This window comes from Plutella xylostella, chromosome 3, assembly GCF_932276165.1.
Source record: "Plutella xylostella chromosome 3, ilPluXylo3.1, whole genome shotgun sequence".
Lineage (NCBI taxonomy): Eukaryota > Metazoa > Arthropoda > Insecta > Lepidoptera > Plutellidae > Plutella > Plutella xylostella.
Window position 1 is genome coordinate 3710906 of NC_063983.1, and position 17805 is coordinate 3728710.

General features: G+C 41.5%; 1 protein-coding gene across 2 annotated transcripts; it reads left to right on the forward strand.

The window, feature by feature from the left end:
- Window positions 1-5190: 5190 nt before the first annotated feature.
- Window positions 5191-17602, forward strand: LOC119693459 (probable ribonuclease ZC3H12B). Of its 2 annotated transcripts, none has more exons than XM_038116998.2 (4): window positions 5191-5566; window positions 14191-14364; window positions 14672-14904; window positions 15275-17602. In XM_038116998.2, the coding sequence occupies exons 1-4, from the start codon at window positions 5342-5344 to the stop codon at window positions 16356-16358; spliced, it is 1716 nt and encodes a 571-aa protein (XP_037972926.1). In that variant the 5' UTR covers window positions 5191-5341; the 3' UTR covers window positions 16359-17602. The 2 variants fall into 2 exon arrangements, with proteins under 2 accessions (XP_037972926.1, XP_037972927.2); XM_038116999.2 differs by lacking the exon at window positions 5191-5566 and adding an exon at window positions 6776-7111.
- The last annotated feature ends 203 nt before the right edge of the window (window positions 17603-17805 follow it).

Here is a 17805-nt window from a genome sequence, read left to right on the forward strand (position 1 = left end):
CTCGCACATACTTCTCCATCCATCGTGCCCAATACTTGTCCGTTAATCTCTTGTCTATGAGATCCAGTCTTCTAACTGCCAAGTCACACTTGCTGTTGGACACTACTTTCCGCAGCAGTTCGGTCTCTCCCGCCGGTATACCCTTGAGTTTGTCCGCCAGAAACGGTAGCGCATGCCGATCTATCTCACTATCTGTCGGACTATCGAATTCTGTAGGGAAATGAACCGTTTTTATGGCACTCACACTCATCCTACGATTCTCTAGACTACAATCTTTGATCGTGTCTATGGATGGTGTGAGTGCTCCGACAACTTCAGCTGGGGGTGGCAGTGTAGGCCCCTCACTTTCAGCACTGACTGGCTCACTTGTCGATGTCACACTATTTACAGGAGCCACTCTATATCCCTGCAGCGGTTGGATCCGCTGTGGCTCCCGCCGGTTTTCACCGGCGACGACTACTTCCACAGGTTCAGGCGGGAGAAGGCAGGGCAAGATATCCACCACAGGTTGGCTGACGGCGACTTCTTTCGATTCAGGGTCAAATGATAAGTCTCCTGACACATAGTTCACCTTTTCTCTCGTCGCCTTTACTCGCACTGTGTTAACTTGCGATGTTACACTGTTTGTAGTCTTCACTGTGTCCGCGTGCAACATTGGGTGATGTGATGATTGGCACTCATTTTTATCACATGGCTTAAACTTGCATACGTGGCCGAACCGTCGAAGTTTTAGACAACGGAAGCAAAGCTTATGTGCTTTGGCCAGCTCCCATCTTTCCTGTACGCTGGCTTTTTTCATCTTGAGGCAATCAGTTATACTGTGGTCACGTTTGCAGACAGGACACGAAGTAAGCGCGTTAGACGCCGTCGATGTGTCTGTGACATGATACATTCTCTGTGTTTTTCTTGAATTTAACTCCCGCCGGTCTTCAGCAGTAACAATTTCAGCTGAAGCAAATTCACCAACTTCACTGGATACAACTTTGAAGAAGTTGGTTAACGTGATGAGGTTCGGCTGGTCTTTCGGTTGTTCTTTGTTGAACCTGTAGTATTGAAACTGTAAGGCAGATGGCATCTTTTCGACGACTGCCCGCACGACTTCCGCGTTATACAAATGATGGGGATTCTCAAGTGCTCGTATAGTTGCCGTCACATTTATAATTTTCGAGGCGAACACGCAGATATCACTTGGGTTTGCGGATAACTTCGGTAAGCTACGCAACTTATTCAATTCAGCCATGGCGATTGCTTCTGGACGACCGAATCTAAGTTCTAAAAGCTCCATGACTTCACGCGCTGTTGTTGCTCCAACAAAGAGACAATGCACTGCCTCTTTAGCAAGGCCTCGCAAACTCCTTCGCAATCTTGCCAGGTTCTCCTGTTCACTGAGTTGATGTTCAGATTCCTCAAAGGCTCTTTTAAATGGCAACCAATCTGTCGATGCACCATTAAAGTATGGCAGTTCCACTATTCTCGAACTGGCAGGCTGCATGCAACGTGCAACAGCAGAGCCTATGGCAGCAGCGAGCTCCTCATAGTCGTGCTTCATCACAACAGGTTCATTAGCCTTCACGCTAGTGGGCATCTCTGGCGTATGACATGCGCTTCTTCGTTCTTCCATCATGGCTGCTCGTGCAGCATAGCATCCTGGTCCCGCAGGTTCAGGCAGGACTTGGCACGCGACGACGTCTTGCGGTGAGAGTGCGGGTGTACTTCTCCGCACCCACTCGGATGTGCGCGCCACTTTGATGGTTTCATCCTCTTCTTCTATCTGCTCCTCTTCCGATTCCTCTTCTAGCACGGCAACCTTGGCTGCAGCCAATTCGACATCAAACATAGCTGCCTCAGCTTTAGCAATGGCCGCCACTTTTCGTCGCTCGAGAAGTTCCAATCGAGCCTGGGCCAATTCTCTTCGCCGTGCACGAGAAGCAGTGGAGTGCGATGAACATGGAAGACGTGATCTTCCCTGATTTGTCGATGTTGACTCGACACTATCTATTGCAGCGCTGACTGCGGCGGTGGGGGTAACGGCAGTTGTGACACCGGCAACGACTATAGGGCAGAGTGGCAACAATGGAGGGTGCAGCGTCTCCGTCGTCGGCTCTGACGGCGGTTGTGGACCTGGTGTACCTCCTGTGGTTGCACCCGATGCCGATGCGTACTCCGTTACATCTGCAGACCTCGTCGTGGAGACGGCAGATTTCTCGTCCGTAGTCCTCTTCACTGCGTACGACTTCTGAGACCTCGTTACAGGCATCTTCTTTTCTTCCAATCCGGATGCACAAAGGACCATACATGTAAGGTCATTTCACGAACTAATACGAATGCCGGCTCAACTATAACTATCCGGCTCAGAAGGACCATAAATGTGAGCCCCTTCGACACGACTCACAACTATTACGAATGCCGGATGGTACTATCTTAAAAGAAAACACCAGTATTACTATCACTATTCACTTCGAGTGTCTCTGGAGAAGTTCACTATTCGAGCTTGATGTTTACTGTTTGAGTCCTACTATTAAACTGAACTTAATATGCGCCGGACACCTCGCTTTATATAGGCCGGCGAGCGATCTTCCCGAAAGTTCCAGAGATACCCGAGGTCACACTATTTATTATTATTATTACTAAGTAGGTATAAACATTCCATTCTTATCTAATAACTATAAGTACCTAACTTAGCATCTAGAAAGTTCGCGGACGTTGTGGAACATTCCCTAACTATTGTTCTAGAAGCTTCCAGACTCTTGTAGACTATTGCATCCATACTAATCTTTCTAGAACATTATCGAAACTACTGGAACGTGATGGAATGTTCCAGAACCTTCGCGAGTGATCTACGCTATTTATCGATTGTCGCGAACACAATTATAGGCATAAATGGTAAAGATATGGGATTAATATTCGATTTTAATGAAGTTTATATCCACTACCCCCAAAAAACCTAGTAACTGGCAGTAAAAATTAGTAACTGACACATGATGTTTCAGTAACTGGCACCTTTTAAAAAATCATGCAATTAGGTCAATAAGTACTCTAAAATCAATAATATATTTGATATTAGGTAATGTACAATTACCTGTCTAGGTTATGTACCGGTAAGACTCAAAATCACCGTTGTAATGGTCGACTTCTACGACAAAATGACAGTACAAGTATGCGACGAATCGTGGGTCCATATGAATGCAACAAATCGAGAAACCCTTGGATTTGGAAACGGAAATGGAGAAAGCAAATGCTTGTGGACCTTGATGTATTCATTCAGCAGCTTGGGATAAGTGACCTGGCTAAGTTGAACACTGCTGACGGTAGTATAGTTGCCTCTGAGCTGAAATTTCTTGCGGAAATTGAAGGTTTTTACGGCTTTCAGCTTCACATGCTCTGGGTAAAGACAGAATTAGTACAGCTCTTCTGAAAGCTATTACTATCTTCGAACAGCTTCAGAAGCTCTTCAACCAATTTTGTTTATAAGTCACGTTTTCAAGCTGTTTTATAAGGTCATCACGAACCATTTTTCTATCAAGTTTTTCAAGGACTATAAGAAAGCCTTTGATTCCATTTAGACCTGGGCAGTTCTGGAATTCCCTCGTTGTAACATGCATAGCGGCCTTAATGCAGCAACAGTATATTATGTCTACCTTGGACAGTCTATTCGACTAGGCAGAAGGAACTTCGAAAACGAAGCTGTAAGGTGCATAAAACAAAATATGTATTATTGGATTGGACTGCATAAGGGAATATTTGACAAATTTGCACATAAATACCTGAAGGCAAAGGTCTTCAGTCAATGCGTCTTACTGGTGATGACGTATGGATCATAGACGTGGACACTGACGGTTGGACTGGTCCACCGATTCAAAATCGATCAGCGGGCATTGGAAGGATTGGTGGTTCTTTGAAGGACCATATCAGAAATAAGGTAATCCGTAAGAGAACTTGAGTAACCGATATAGCTCAAGTGGCATTAAGCAGGCCATAGCTGCCGAAGAACCGATGACCAGTGGGGCCAACGCGCTCTAGAGTGGAGACCACGAACAGGCAAGGGTAGCGGCGGATACCTTCGGGCCAGCTGGACCAACGACCTTATAAAGCTGACCGGTAGTGGCTGGATGAGGAAGGTCGAGAACAGAGTGCAGTGTCACTGCTGGTGAGAGGTCCAGCAGTGGACAATTACAGACTACTGTAGATTGCCTTGATTTTAGTCATTTTTCTGAAAAGAAACATGAAAGAAATGTTTACCGCACCAGTAAGTGCCAGTTATTGGTGCGTAAAAAAATGTATGCAGATTAGTAACTGGCAGCCCCGTGCCAGTTATTGAAACAAAGCTGCCTAGACACTGGGGGTTTTAACAGTGCACTTTAAATCGTATTTTCTGTCGATAGAAGGTATAAAATAGCTTAAAATCACAAAACCCAAAATATTAGTAACTGGCAGGGGGGTGCCAGTTACTAAGTGAAGATATAAATTACATTTCAGTAACTAGCACCCTCAAATATAACTCAAAAGCAACTAAAATCACAGTGAATCGGGCTATTATGATATTGTTTAGACCTTCCCCTACTTCCTTGGTATTGTCACACTATCAAAAACTTATTTATTTTCGCGAAAACAGGCCATACAAATTTTGGTGTCTCCTTAAGAAAAACTTAACGCACGTGCATTTTTTTGGCGATCTTCGCCGCTTTGACTGAGATAATTTCCAGCGCCGGAAAATACCCACCTAGCGCCGTAAAATTAAACTATAATATCAATGAATAATTGGAGATTGCTGTAAACACATCAAAGATGCTCTTACTATATCCAAAAGCTTAATATATTTAGTTTTATAGTCAAAGTGCCAGTTACTGACACATGCCAGTTATACCACGATTTACCCTAAAGTTTTTTTTTAAATGCCAATATTTTATGTTTAAAACCGAAAATAAAAAAATGTACCTAGCCATATTTAAAAGAAAATAATACTGAAATATGCAAATAATCCTGTATATTACACAGCGCACAGATACATAATAACACCAAAGCTCCGAGTAAAAATATCTGATTCGAAAATAATATCGCTACAAAAAAATGTACTTACAAAAAAAAACAAATATAAAAAATATGTATCGATAAAGTTCGGTTTTTTAGTATTGCAACATTATTTCAAATGACATCCTCTGTTCTGTCAGAGTACCTGTCATTCGCAACTTTATTTTATTTGTCAATGTCAATAATTTTAGACGACTTGCTTCTCGCTCGTCAAAAAAATTCGCTTCTCTTGGCGAAATGACGATTTAACAGTGTTTTGATGTGAATTATGTGATTGTGCCGTCATAATTGGTGTTATTACTCAATCCCGACAATGTCTCACGATACAGACCTCCTCATAACTGTGCCCCGTTCGTGTATTAATGAATTCTACAACAAATATCTAAATCTTGTTGAAACATTTTACTGTGTAACTTTGTCTCAGAACAGTTCTACTCAATCAAAGGAAAAACCAGATTTTGTATACTTCCATGTTACTTTTAATTTGAGTCCAGCTGATGGAAACTTTAATCCTCAAGAAATTGTTGGTCGAATACAGGTAAGATTATTTCTGATGTATTAAAATTAGATAAGTTATTATACCAAAATACAATAAGTATTTGTTTGACAATTTTCTTGTTGCGAAAGCAGGAAAATGTGTAAAATTATAATAATCTTATTTATGACATGAAATGCTATACTTCCATAGCACCATTTCTTAATAGTATTGCACTTATTTCTTTTGGTCTTAATGACTACTATTCTGTGGGAGAACATACCCACCAGAAGAGTAAGAAACTGACTTTAAAGAAACTGGACCCGCATGGTGGACTAGGCCTAAATCCTTCCTTTATTGGAAGGATACCTATTCAATATACACATATTAGTTGTGTAAAATCATTTATCATCTGAAGTATGTGTCTTTTTTTCAAGTAAATCATAAGATAAAAAACAATTATTCATGATTTCAGTTAGAAAATTGAATTTTATGAGCATATCTGAGCCTTGCCCCTGCCAAGTTGAGTGCAACAGTGGCAGTGACAAACCATCCCTTTTCGCTATTGATTAATCAATATCAATTGTAATCGACAAATTTCAACACTGATATAACCTTATTCATGGCAAGTAAGAAAAACATAATTGTTGTCTCAGTAAGGATTCATGAAATTGTTTTATGGCATATCTAACTTTTTATAATAACAATTTTATAACCAATTTATGTATCTTAAAATAATACACATTTAATATATATATATTTTTTTTTAATAAAATGTACATGACAAATAATCAAGTTTCTTATGAGCTAACAGTCTGTTGTAATTTATTAAAATCAATAAGGAAGCAACTGGCTATGAAAATTACATTCTTGAGACAATCAAACAATCACTTTATAATTAATATGGATGAGACAGAATACAAATCATACTTGGCATGATTAATTTTGTAAAAAAGTGTTAAGATTATTTTTGTGTACATATGAAAAAAAATAACTTGATACAAAATTATGTTTATGAATAGTTATGATTGATCCTTAATTCTTTTGTTCTCATAATTTACCAGGTCATGTTCGGAATGATGTGTTGTATTACCCAAATATGCATGCATAATATGCATACTGGATAAATTTGAGGGATTTAAAAAATTTAAGTACCTATCTGGTTATTATTATCTCAGATAATATCATTATTACATACATTACTAAGTTATACGTAATTTTCTATAAACCATGATATACTATAAAAATAACAATTCTCTAAATAAAAAATCAACAAGTGCCATGTCACGGAAAGGGGCTAACCTACCAACACGAAATTCTAGTGGTAATTCTTTAAACGTCTTCGATAACGCGTCGCACATTCGGTTCACCGCTAAGTTTCACCGAGCCGGTGCGTGCTGAGACTGATCGGCGGGCGCACTTCCGGGTGCCCGGCGGAGATGCGGCGGAGAGGTCAGCGGTTTGGGGGCCGCCTGCAGTGGGCGCACCCGGATCTCCGCGCCCCTTCACTCCGCGCAGTCTCGCCGCCGACCGCGCCGCCACTCGCACGCGCCATGCCTCGCGCACCCACACCTACACGCATTTACTATGTACGCCACTGAGACGCAGGTGAGCGCTTACCACATCTACCAGGATGTCAGACACTCGCGGAGTCTGTTGCCTCGTCTCGGAGCGACCCGGAAGTAAAGCTTGTGAAAACTGTTTGCGTCGCGTATGCCAATTCGCATTGTGGTTTGTTGATGCTGCCGACCGTCACGGTGATATCGATCGAGTGGTGTGATCGATTGCGTTAATCGCTTCGCACAATTGCTGTTCGAGCATAATGACAATAGAAAACCTGATTGCTTGCCTTGTGACGAGCCTGATTAGATCGAAAACAAACAACGATCGATGCACGTGTTGCATCTCATCTGCAAGTGGTTGGAGTATTCATTATTCATCGTGTTTTGTTATTCGAGTGATGTTTTTTTTGTGAAAGTGCTGCAGCTTTGCAGTTGCATTGCTGATGTGTAGATATGTCTTCGTCTGTTGGCGGTTGTGATAGTCGTGTCGCTCACGACTGAGATATCGTTATTACTGACTTTCTCCTCGCTATCGTTACCGTGACTTGTAGTGATTTATCCCTTTTTTATCAGCGATCGATATCTAATGTAAAGATCTCGTAGACATAACTCATTTCGATCCAATAACCATGTTTCAATTTGAGTAAACTAACTGTTTGAATTTCTCTTCACTACAATAAAATTACATAATTTTGTCGTAGTTTAGAATCATTTGTAGTGTAGTAGAGTTGTATTGAGTTACTCAACCAGTAGATAGTAGGTTTACCCGACATTGCATTTGCCTTTATGTTTTCCTGTAGATGTCAACTAGGCCATGGGTCTACTTCGATGGCGTCACGGAGTTATAATTCACATTGTTCTTCAGTAGTATAGACAAGCATCTGTAACAAAAACAGCAGCCAGCCTAATCTCATCCATATCCGGTTGTAATCTAATTCGAAAAAGATATCTCACGTGTTTTATATACTAAGAACTAAGCTATAAATAAACCTTTAAACCTTTTCATCTTTGATTGGTCTTATAATTTATGAGGCAGATAAAATTAATCAATTAGGCTTATATTTGGTTGGGTGTATTTGTATTTGCCATACTATGCAATTATGTATGGTACCTAAACTTACCTTAAACCTACCGATCGATCTAACAAATTTAACGTATGTACTTATATGTATAATTTATGAGTTTTTATCACTTATTTGAAGAATATTACTATACATTATGTATTAAGGATGTAATTAAAACTTTCTGAAAATTAGACACAAAGCAAACTTATGACACCACTCTGCACCGGTCAGAGGATCAAGCTGACCTGAGATGTCACGAATCACGATTATTGTGTCGTTATTAATTAAATCATAAGCAAAGTAAAAATACATTATGAAGCGCTACTCGCTACTGCAATATTTAATATCAATTTCTTTCATTAGTTATGTGATACGGCCTGAAAAAGATTAAATGAACGTATTTATACATTAAATTTGTGCGTGAATTATGCGTGATTGTAATATCAGCATCGAGGTAATATTTATTATGTTTCACATAAAATCTCAAAGAAAATACAAGATGTTCTATAACGGCTAAATAACACTATAATGACGGAATTTCCCAAATAAGGGCTTTGAAAATCAATTCAGCGAATGATATGATCGATGCTCTTAATTGCAGCTGGAATCAACAATACATAAAACTACAATTAGATAAGAATACCAAGAAAAGAATTACGGTTATCGTGACTAAATATCAGAATGAAAACGAAACGAAAATGCTGTTTCTTAGAATCTTTAAAACTAAACAAGTTCACAGAAATTACTAGATAGGATAAGGTCTGGATTGGCTGAAACACGATTCCAATCGGCTTCTCCTTTGTATTGACCCATTTGATATACATTGCCATAGGTAGGTATATGTATGTATGTGTTCAGTCAAGACCATACATATCTAAAGATGCAGTACCTATTAGTATAGTTTCACACTGCCATCACATTGGTGATGTACCCAATGTTACTTGAAATTTATGTTTGTCACTCCTGCTGAAAGACCCACTTTGTCGCAAGGTGATTGTACGGAGTATCCTTGACAAGGATAGATAGTAAACTATGTAAGTATCACTTACAGCAGGCGCATCTTAAAGTAAAATGAAACAAAAGCAAATATGCGATTATACGAGTAATATTAAATTAGCGCCGCCGCCGCGATACGTAAGCATGTACTGTACATGTACTAAGTAGATAAGCCAACCCTGCTTATGTACATCCATATACTTATTTACAAGTGTGTGATTGTGTCGGTCGCGTGCCCGCATCCTGTTGGTGACGGCAGCCACATGGCGTGAGGTATACGTCGTCGCAATACCGAGACGTGATTGGTCCGTCTTATCGCGACCGCCGGCTATACGATACAATTTCTCCTTTGCAAACGGAACTGATTCTACAGTAACTGAGATAGGTAAATGACTTACTTACTGATTTATGTTACTGACTTGTTTACAGGACTATTTTGAAACTAGATGGCCTAGAGTTAAGAGATAGTTGGCCTGGGGGCGAGGTATGTGCGTCTGTGGGCGAACTTACTGCTAGTCTGGGAAATCGATTAGCATAGATTAGTCCAGAATTTCCGATAATTATGTTATCAATAGTTAGGTCTTCTCTATCCAAAGTCCAAAACTTTTTGTTTCAATATGAGACTTTGCCCAAAACAATAGATCGCTTTCATCGTGTAAACAACCTCCGTGCGCATTTGATCTGTCGGATGCAAACTGCCATGATGTTGATAACCCTTGTTGATATCAGAACACCTAGTCTTGCTATGACGTCTCCGCAGTATGAGAATATTTTGTATCTATTATTTATTGACGTCAAACTTTAATAATTGGGTCTAATATACTAAACAACAACACAATCGTGATGGAGTCTAACTTTGATACACAGAGTCTGACAACAGCTGAGTTTTCACTCGCTTCATATAATGATAGATTGGATTAATGCAGAGTTTCACACCGAAGCTCTTACTATTTTCCAAAAGACATTGTTCATTGTTTCGTTGATCAAAACACTTTCGCCTGAGAATGTTTTCACCCGCTACCCGGAACAACCTTCAGTAAAGTTGTAATATAATGAACATAACGTGCTATAACAAGAGTCTTTATTGCATAATTATGGATACATTAATTTGGTGTTATTACAATTGTGTTTAAAAAACTACAAACGGGTTACAAAAAATGTTTGTGGGCTTTGACTGCTCAGCGCAAAAGTATGATATGAATTCTTGGGCAATCAATTGTGCTAATATAACACCTATTAGTATGATCAATTGATGATTCTCATCTAGAGTCACGATTCACGATACATGGCCGCCTTGTGGTGTGACGACATGACATTTGGCACAATATGCTCGATAAATGCTTTATGACGATGTCTGATCATAATCACTTAACTTTACTTTATTAGTTTTATTACGCATTATCGAAACGCGGTTATCGAAAAACTAGCATCTAACACGAGTGAAAGTGAAACTTGGTACTCCGTCCTACGTCCTGTCGACAGTTGATGCAATAAGGCCTTCGGAATGAGTGTGACTAAAATAGCATCATAGCATCGACTGTACGTATTAATGATCTGAATGATTCGCACGACCTCCAAAGCAAAACTTGCCACCATGACTATAAACCGCTTTGTTATCGCCTTGTTTCTAAAAAAAAACTTTGTCAAGACGTGACGTCAATTATCCAATACTCGTTTGCTTGAGAGTTGGGAGTACCAAATTGGTACGCCTCCTTGTATAAATTTATTTCTTTTTTTTGGTTTTTAACTCTAGCCTAGGACTACATAGTTTTTATATGATTGATTTCATAGTGTATATTTTTAATTATTTAAATGAGTAATATGTACCTACTCAGCGTAATTGCATACGAAAAAAAACGTAAATAAATAACACACAAAGTGGTCCGGGGAACCCCGTGGGTTTTTTGTATTATTCTAATAGTGTCTTGACAAACCATCCAAATTTATAGTACTTATCGTGTACATTTTTGTTTGATAGAGTTGATTTTGTTATATAATTTACAAAATCATTTTAGTCTATTGGACCTTCCATTATTAGATGAATCACCATTGTTTATAATGGATCGATGTTAGTAATCGATATTCATTATCCATCGCAACTGAATAATTTTAATGATTATTGAAAATTAAGATTCTCGATCTTCTTCATCTTTACCCTTGAAAAGTAATAATAATGATGGGTATCAATATCGAAGAATATTTCAACAATTCAGTGACATTATTTCTCGTGCCATCGAGGCATCTACGCTACATCCTGGTTGGCTGCAATTTTAGAAATGATTAAGCTTCGTAACGTGTTTGTTTACTATCGGTCTAGTGGTCTCGACGGCGTCACAGTATTACACTCTGCAGTAGAGAAGTTTACCGTACACTATGCATGGTATACTGAAAACCTGCGCCTTGCTTGTATTTTTTTCTTATCCAGACGATCTTTGGATCCAAGAGTATTTTACAACGCATTTATACATATCGCGTTCGAATTCGATTCATATTACCTATGTGTACATGGACAGAACTAGCTATCCACACATACACTACTGTGCACTTTAGTGTAAAAAATATGAGTCTCGGCAGCGAGCAGAGCGTGCTAGTATCGCTGGCCGGCGCGAGCGCAGTCCACATTTTTTTAGAAAGTTGCATCCGGCTAGGAGTTGCCTGGGGCGGGGGCTTCCGCGGCGGATGTAGGCGCCGCCGCGGACCTTATCTCGCCATCGCCAATCAAATGTAAACCCTCGCACCGAGCGTTAAGACTGTTAAGACCCAACACACTTCTGCCAGTCAGCAATGTTTTGATGACCCCATTGGATATCGCATTGAAATGTATTTCTAGTGTAATTGTAAATATTGAAGCTGGGTTAATACGATTAGCAGATCCGTTTCGAGAGAAATTTTGCAAACAGGATCTCAGCCGGATAGGAGCGGGTAATGGACCGAACAGATCGCAATCTGGCCGTAAGCTATTAGCCGTTTGCAGTTCATTATTAGAGTTGTCAAAGTGTTAACGATCCGATAAGGTGAACAGTTTGTTTTCCGCGAGTGGAGACCGCGTCATTGCGGTTTTGAAGGCTAAGCAGCCGGATTTCGAATTATTATTATTGAAAATAGATTAATTTTGTAAATTCGGTTTAATAAATGAATGGCAACGGACGCGCTCGTCGGTTGAGCACACGTAAAGGTCAATGATCATGTGTAGATCCGCCTCGCGCCTGCGCGCGCGCCGGTTCTCGCATCAATTTGCTCAGGTATTGATCAAACATATCTCACCGGCTTGATCCGTGTCAGGGGGAACAATGACTTGAATATATTTAAGTTGTTCTATAGTTTGGGTGTGTGTACCTACAGCATGGGCCTCAAGACTGGATGGTTATTGCCATGATCTCAAGCGGTTTGAAGTTTTTATCCCGAAACAAAAGCATTTAATATCAACATCGATGTAGGTCCACGTTTGTTTAATTAAATCTGCAAAGTTATTATTTCTTAGGTTTCTTTTCCATGAAAGATAGGTGTGGCCAATAAACATTTTATCGGTAGATCTCCGATATGATTACCTGTGTTTTTTTCCGCATCTTCGATTTGTCTATTTATAAACACGTTAAAATAGCCCACTTATGTCCCACTAGCGTACAAAGGCTATATTTCTACTCACATAAACACAATATTTCTTATTAGATTTCCGTATCAAAACTAGACAGACTATTCAGATAACTACCATATTTTAATTCTTAAAACTATTTAGCTAATCTTTGTAAATAATAAGTCTTACCGAAAGTTTTTTTTAATATCAAATTTTGGGTTTTGTTTTGGAGTGCCAATCTCGGTCATGGCCAGACGCAAGTTTTTGTAGCTAATGTGTTTGTCATGTCTTGTTGCTACAGTGGAGTGATTGCAGTCTGACCTCCATTCTATAAAAATAGGTTAAATTATATCATATCCTTTATAGCTAGTTTGGGAGTTTTCACAGCAGCTGTAACGTCATTTTAACTACATGACATCGTCAGACCTTTATAAAAGAACATTTGATACAAAAGCTACTGCTTTCGATCTACCAATTTGTACCAAACTGGCAGTCTTATGTGAAATAAAACAAATAGGGTAGAAAGATTAGGGAATTTCCAATTTTAAATAATAGAAAGCATATAACGTATACCTATTACAGTCCAACTATAAGGTCCTGAAAACGGAAGTGGATCTTAACTAATTGTTATAGACCAAATTTACCTACAAATCCCTTAAAAAGCCATTATCAATAGGTTTTTTTAATTCTACCCCCTTATTCATAGAAAAGTTACGGAGCTTTTTAGCTGTTTTGTCCCGTATATATGTGAAAGAACAATTTGTTCTTTGAAAGATAGGGACAAAACAGTCTAATAGCTAAAACGTTCTGTAAATTTTCTATGAATTAGGGGGTATGAATACAATAACTGACAATGATAAATTATTATTTTATTTCATTGTTTTTAGTTTATTTGTAATTATAAATTGTCACTCAAAAGTAAGATGCTAATGATACCATTACGTCCTACTAGTCAATACGAATCATTCAAGCCTAAGCACGAGGTAGTTGCTATATACCGTTGAGGAGTTCCCTTGACTGCCTTCCGTTTCCATCATCAGATCAGTTCAAGGTCACCATCATAAAAAATGGGACCACCTGGGAGCTCAACCCAATACATCAAAAAAGGAATTTTCAAAATCGGTCCATAAACGGCGGAGTAATCGGTGAACATACATAAAAAAAGATCCCGACGAATTGAGAACCTCCTCCTTTTTTTGAAGTCGGTTAAAAAGGTCTTGTCAGTATCGTACTCTTTATTTTCATGACTCTATAGTCGGACTGTACAATAGCTCAAGTACCGAAAACAATAGCAACTAATTATTTTATTTATTTACCTAATCGTATGATCTCTTGTTGGTCCAAACCATCCACTTCCGTTTTCAGGACTTTATAGTTGGTCTGTCTGTAGAAACAATACAATTCGCCGAAAACAATTTTATTTATTTACTTAGGTACCTTATCGTAAGATCTCTTTTTATCAAAACTTGACCAATAACTTCATTGTTGCAGAAATATGTGGAGTCATCGCTGGGCTGGGCCGGGGAGCGGGGGGAGGACTCGAGCTACGACTCGGAGTGCGACGACGAGGGGGGGCACCGCGCCGCCTCCCGCACCCCCTCGGACACCCTCGCTGCCGAGTTTGCTGAGTACGTGACCCTGGCGCCGCAGCCGCTGCCCAATCAGGTGACATTCTAGGTTTAAATATGGGGATTTCTTCGTGTTCATTTGTTTTCTAATTGGATTGGTGAAGAGGAGAGCTGTGATTGCAAGTTGTTCTCACGTGATAGGTTGCATATTGGAATAAGTAAAATACACGAAGAGATTTAGATGTGCAGGATTCGTAACGAAAACTTCCTTTACCTACTTGTAAGAGCTCGTGGTATTATTGTTCTGAACTCCCTTGAATTAAAATTCCAAATCCAACTCTCCACCTCTAGAATACCACTTAAGTCTTACCCAACAAAGCCTAACGCCACCCTTAAATTTCCAGGCAAAGATAGAGTTCGCCGTGAAGCTCGGATACTCCGAACGTCTCGCCAGAACCGCCTTACAGCGGCTGGGGCCAGATCCTCCACGGAATGAGCTTCTGGCGGAGCTGATCAAACTGGCGGCCAAGCAGCCGCCACGCGCGCCGTCGCCGCCGCCGCCCGCGCAGCCCGAGCCCGAGCCCGAGCGACCGGCTCTGAGGCATATTGTGATTGATGGGAGCAATGTTGCTATGAGGTGTGTATATGGATATCAAATCAAATAAATCAAATCATATTTATTGACACCATTAGACGCAGGTTTATAAGATACCTATAAAATCAGTAGGTAGGTAATGGCAGGTAAAAAAATTGAAGTAGTTAGGTATAGTCCCTAAATTTATAGCACATCCAGATGTGTGAACCCACCAACCCGCATTGGACCAACGTGGCGGGAAATGGTACAAGCTTAGGAAGACAGTTTAGACATACAGGTGCAGGGACTAAAACTACCGCAGAGAATAGAATAGGCACTAAACCCACGATTTCTATTTATACGTACAGACTACTTGTCATAATTGTTAATCAACGATAGACATTGGAAGCTATAACATGTTCTTCTTTTGCAGCCATGGAAACAAGGAAGTATTCTCGTGTCGGGGCATCGAGATCTGCGTCGACTGGTTCCGAGCGAGAGGGCACAAGGAGATCACCGTGTTCGTGCCCAAATGGCGCAAGGAGGCGTCCCGGCCCGACAACCCCGTGGCGGACCGCGACGCGCTGGAGCGGCTCGAGCGGGACCGCGTGCTGGTGTACACGCCCAGCCGGCTGCTCGGCGGCAAGCGGCTCGTGTGCTACGACGACCGCTACGTGCTGCGCCTCGCCGCCGAGACCGACGGCATCGTCGTCTCCAACGACAACTACCGCGACCTGGCCGCCGAGAGCCCCGACTTCCGCAAGGTGGTCGAGGAGCGCCTCCTCATGTACTCCTTCGTCAACGACCGCTTCATGCCGCCCGACGACCCGCTCGGCCGCGCCGGGCCCACGCTCGACGCCTTCCTGCGCGCGCCCCCCTCCCGCGCCGACCCGCCGCCCGCCTGCCCCTACGGCCGCAAGTGCACGTACGGCAACAAGTGCAAGTTCCACCACCCGGAGCGCGCCGGCCGCCCGCACAAGTCCGTGGCCGAGAAGCTGTCGGAGCGCGCGGCGCGGGCGCTGCGGCCGCGCGACCTGCACACGCTGTCCCTCCCGCCCGGCGGCCGCGCGCCCGAGCCCAAGCGGCCGCTGGCTCGAGCGCACTCCGCTGCGCCGCGCCTCGCCGACGCCGCGCTCGCCTCGCACTTCGACCGCGCGCAGGCGCAGCCCGGGCCCTCGCAGCCCGACAACCCGCACCGCAAGCTGGCGCGGCAGCTCACGCTCAACCCGGCGAGCGACCCGCGCCTGGGCCACGCGGCGGCGGCGCGCGTGCCCTCCGCGCCCGCCGGCCCGCCCGCCCCCGCGCCCGCCGCCCTCCCGCCCTGCGCCTCCGAGGGCGCGCTGCACCACTGGGAGGCGAGGCAGCGCATGCAGTACCACCTGGCCGGCATCTTCCCCAAGGCGCACGTGGCGGAGGCGATGGCCACGTACCCGGACGAGACGGACGCGCAGAAGATGTGCGCCATCATCCTGCACCGCTCGCGCCCGCACGAGGGCCCCCCCCGCGCCCCGCACTGATGCCCCCCCTCCGACACCCGCGACTGCTGCCACGGATCGTGTTGCAAGTTATGACCGCTGGGTTGTGCTTGGTTTTGCAAGTGAAATCATGTTCATACATTCAGTCGGTCAGTGTTCATTGTACAGGAGAGGAATCGGAGGTGCCAAACGTGAGAATCGAATGTTTTTTTCAAGGAAATTGTTTGGGCAGGCATTTATATGTTGTACATTCTCAATTTATGTACGGTGTATGCTTCTGAGAAGCGTACTGTATTAAATATTTTAGCCCGTAAAATGATTCTTAGACATGTACAAAACATTTATCTTTATAAATACTAAAAATATCTAACACCCTAAACAACTAATCACGTATTTAGATAAGGATGTATCCTAAAATATACAATACACAAATACTGTTACCAAATCATTGGTAATAGAATGGAATCTGATTCCTTAACTTATTTTTTATTTACATTTTTATAAGAAACCAGTGACATTGTATGGACACTTCTAAACATATAAATTTTTATTTAAGTATATCAAAAGAACTAACTTATTAGTTTTGACCATAATTTAGACACAAAAATAACTTTTAACATTGGTTATCATTATACATAGTATTTAGGCTTAATACTTGTGATTTGTGGTCTTATGATTGGTACCATGTACCTACAAAATTAGGCCGAATTTAGGAAATATTAACATAGCTGTTTTTTGTAGCGAAATATATTTTCTTTTAGAATATTCATACGAATACTTGTTATATTTTTACTAATTTCTTGTATGAAGGTTTGATGTTAATCTTAAAGTTGGAGAGGTAAATGATAACATGTTATGTTAGAGGATATCTCCACCATAAGATGTGAGCCGGCCAGATATATTATGGACTAAGAGTCATTATCGTTATAAGATTGAATACAAATTGTTATGTTTGATTTTAATTAAATTGAACTGTATCTAAACATGAAATGCAATGCATCAGTTGAAAGCGTAAGATAAATATATCTACTAGCATATTGTACTTCACTTAATTTGTAAATGTTTACTTTTGAGTAACAGTGGAGTGCAGCATGCATACCTATAGTGCCTGTTTCACTATGTCTAGATAAAATTTATCTGTGTAATAAAAATCATGTTGGTGACAGTATGGCTTTCATCCCACACATAACCTTTATCAAACATTGAGAAACAGAGGCTTAGCATAGTATTTGAATACAATTTTACTAAAATAATACCTACTCCCTCAATAATATGAAATGTTTAAAATGGACGACCGAATGGCGTAGTGGTTAGTGACCTGACTACTGAGCCGATGGTCCCGGGTTCGATTCCCGGCTGAGGCAGATATTTGTTTAAAACACAGATATTTGTTCTCGGGTCTTGGATGTGCCCGTAAAATGGCAATAGGCACGCCCCCTATTACATTGGGACTGACATAACACTCTGGCGAAAAGTGGGTGCAGCAATG

What these genes read in the sequence shown, in the direction of transcription:
- LOC119693459 (XM_038116998.2), top strand. Translation starts at nt 5,342, where the DNA reads ATGTCTCACGATACAGACCTCCTCATAACTGTGCCCCGTTCGTGTATT. An exon ending in AAATTGTTGGTCGAATACAG is followed by an intron (nt 5,567 to 14,190) that starts GTAAGATTATTT and finishes TCATTGTTGCAG; the next exon opens with AAATATGTGGAGTCATCGCT. An exon ending in GGGAGCAATGTTGCTATGAG is followed by an intron (nt 14,905 to 15,274) that starts GTGTGTATATGG and finishes CTTCTTTTGCAG; the next exon opens with CCATGGAAACAAGGAAGTAT.